General features: G+C 37.3%; 1 protein-coding gene across 1 annotated transcript; it reads left to right on the top strand.

Moving 5' to 3' along the window:
• Positions 1–727: 727 nt before the first annotated feature.
• Positions 728–1,802, top strand: LOC102214786 (interferon-inducible GTPase 5-like; the record flags this gene model as incomplete). The annotated part of the gene is made up of 2 exons (XM_013908007.1): positions 728–1,244; positions 1,506–1,802. Coding segments are annotated over exons 1-2 (814 nt in total), but the record flags the coding sequence as incomplete, so codon positions are not given.
• Positions 1,803–2,639: the final 837 nt, after the last annotated feature.

Below are 2,639 nucleotides of genomic sequence, written 5' to 3'. Positions count from 1 at the left end.
GAGACCTGTGTCTCTGAGTGGGAGACCAGAGATCACATTAACATGTGTATCTCTGTATTAACAAACATGCCATATTGGCCCAGTTTATTTCTCTTATCATTGTTGTGAGGAGACCTAAAATAGCATTTGTATTTTCTGTTGTACAGTTCATTTGCTGTTATGGATAAAAAGTGTCTTTTTTTTTTCAAAATAGCTGATAATTATTCGCTGATTGCTGCCAACATCTGCGAACAAATATACAATTCTATAAAGTTGTTCTATATAGTGTGTAACTGTTAACACAGAGTATTATTACATTTCTTGCTAATGCAGTCATATGGCACATTGACTACTGAGGAAATTTTAGATGGCACTCGTCATCAGAAAGGTTGCCTACCCCTGCTTGTAAAAAAACAAACAAAAAAAAAAACCCTACTGATTCTGAGGTGGTCAGGTGGGAGGCACTTATTTATTGGAATAAGTGCCTCCCCTTTATTGGAATGAACCATTTGACACATTAAAGATATCCCACAGTTTGAAGATCCTAACAATCCTCAAATCGGCTCCTTCAGAGGAAGTTTCTGTAGGCTTAGAATCTCTTTGTTTCTGTGAATCTGAAAATGTGACCAAGCAGCTTGAAACAGAGAAGAAGAAATATAAGATTAAAATCACATCTGACTATTGATGACTTATCAAAGTCAAGTGCAGCAACTTAAACGACTTTTTTTGCTTTTGTTTAAGGATCAGCATGGAGGATCTATTTGCTTCAGTTAAAAGTGATCTGAAGAACAATGATCCTGCTGCAGCAGCTGCAAAGATTAAAACATATTTAGAAAATAATGATATTCCATTAAATATTGCTATCACAGGAGAATGTGATGCAGGCAAATCATCCTTTCTAAAAGCCTTTAGAGGCATAAAAGATAAAGATGGGGGAGCTGATGTTGTAGATACCACCTCAGTGTACCCTCATCCAAAATATCCCAATGTTACTTTCTCGGATCTTCCTGGAATCGGCAGCACCAAATTTCCAGCGGATGAGTACTTAAAGCTTGTTGGATTTGAGAAGTTTGACTTCTTTATCATCATCTCAGCTGATCGCTTCAGAGAAAATGATGTGAAACTCGCAAAGGAGATTCAAAAAATGAAGAAAAATTTCTACTTTGTTCGCACAAAGATTGATAACAACATAAAAGCTGCACAAAGAAAGAAAGACTTCAGTGAAGAGAGGACTCTTACCCAAATGAGGGAAGATTGTGTTCAAGGTGAGTGTCTCTTTTAATGATCTTACAGTATTAAAATAAACACCAAAAAGATGTGTTCATGCTTATTTACATGTTAAACTACAGATTCTACAAATTGGCATTCTTTGTGTCAGAGTTGAGGTTTTATTGAGCCACAGTAGGAAGTATTGGAAGGAAGGAGTATTGTTTGTAGGATTTTTTTCATGTAACAGAAATGAGAAAAATCTGCTTTATGATCATAATCATCAAGTTAAACATATCTCTGTATTTTACTTAACACAGGTCTTAAAGAACAAGGCATCGAGTCTCCACAGGTGTTCCTGGTGTCCAGCTTTCATCCCCACCTGTATGACTTCTCTCTCTTACAAGAAACCTTCGACAGAGAACTTCCTGAACTCAAGAAACATGTTCTGCTATTGCCTGTGCAGAATATCAGCCTGGAGATCAACAACGGAAAAAAAGAAGCTTTTCTGACTAAGTTAAAGTTCTTCACTCTGCTGTCTGCAGCTGCAGGAGCTGTTCCAGTTGCTGCAGTTTCTGCTGCTGTTGATCTGAGCTTGATGGCTGCATTTGTCAGAGGTTGTGTACAGGGGTTTTGTCTTGATAAGCCATCACTTAAAAAACTTGCTGTCACATCAGGAGTGACCTACATGGATCTGTGTGCTGTCATCAAGTCGCCATTAGCTGGAGTAGAAACTGACAAATATCTCATCATGAAGGTGTTGATCACTCTTACAGTTACAGCTGCGTTATTGGCAGTAAAGGATCGTTCGAGATCCATTCCAAAATTTGGGAGCCCAGCAGCAATGAGTCTCTCTTATATCACCCCCTACAAACTTCTGATGTTTTCTCTTAATAAGCTTGCTGATGATGCTCAGAGGGTGTTTGAAAGAGCTGTGGGTTTCAACACTGCAGAGTGATTTTGTTAAAGAATGTCATCCTTTTAAAACTGAAGCAGACATAAGATTTTTTCTGAGTACATAGCAAATCCAGTCATCCAAATCAGGTGTGTTCATAAAAAATAATTCTTGCTGTTTTCACAAATGATGTATTTATGGTTTTTTGTTTTCCAATTATTAAATCTGATTCTTGTCATTCTTTTACTGAATAGAGAGAACACGACTCATTTAGTCAAGATATTCATAATTTTTTTTATTTATTCATCTTCCAGAAGAGAGAGACCTGCACAGCCCAAAGCCAGTTGCAAAATCTCTACCATTAGAAGCCAAAAATGTGTCTCATATAGGTGTTATTTTGGTCCTTTACACGTCACACAGTTTCGATAAAAACAACTCCTTCTGTGTTACTAGTTCCGCTTTTTCTGTCTGGTTTCCTGTATTTGATTAATATGCCTCTGCAGCTCTGCACTAAACTTCCTGTTTCTTAAACTTCCACTAACTTAAGCCTCTGTTGCTA

Source organism: Pundamilia nyererei, unplaced genomic scaffold, assembly GCF_000239375.1.
Source record: "Pundamilia nyererei isolate P.nyererei 1_Seehausen unplaced genomic scaffold, PunNye1.0 scaffold00776, whole genome shotgun sequence".
Lineage (NCBI taxonomy): Eukaryota > Metazoa > Chordata > Actinopteri > Cichliformes > Cichlidae > Pundamilia > Pundamilia nyererei.
The sequence above is the reverse complement of the archived record's forward strand: the minus strand, read 5'-3'. Positions and strand labels throughout refer to the sequence as shown.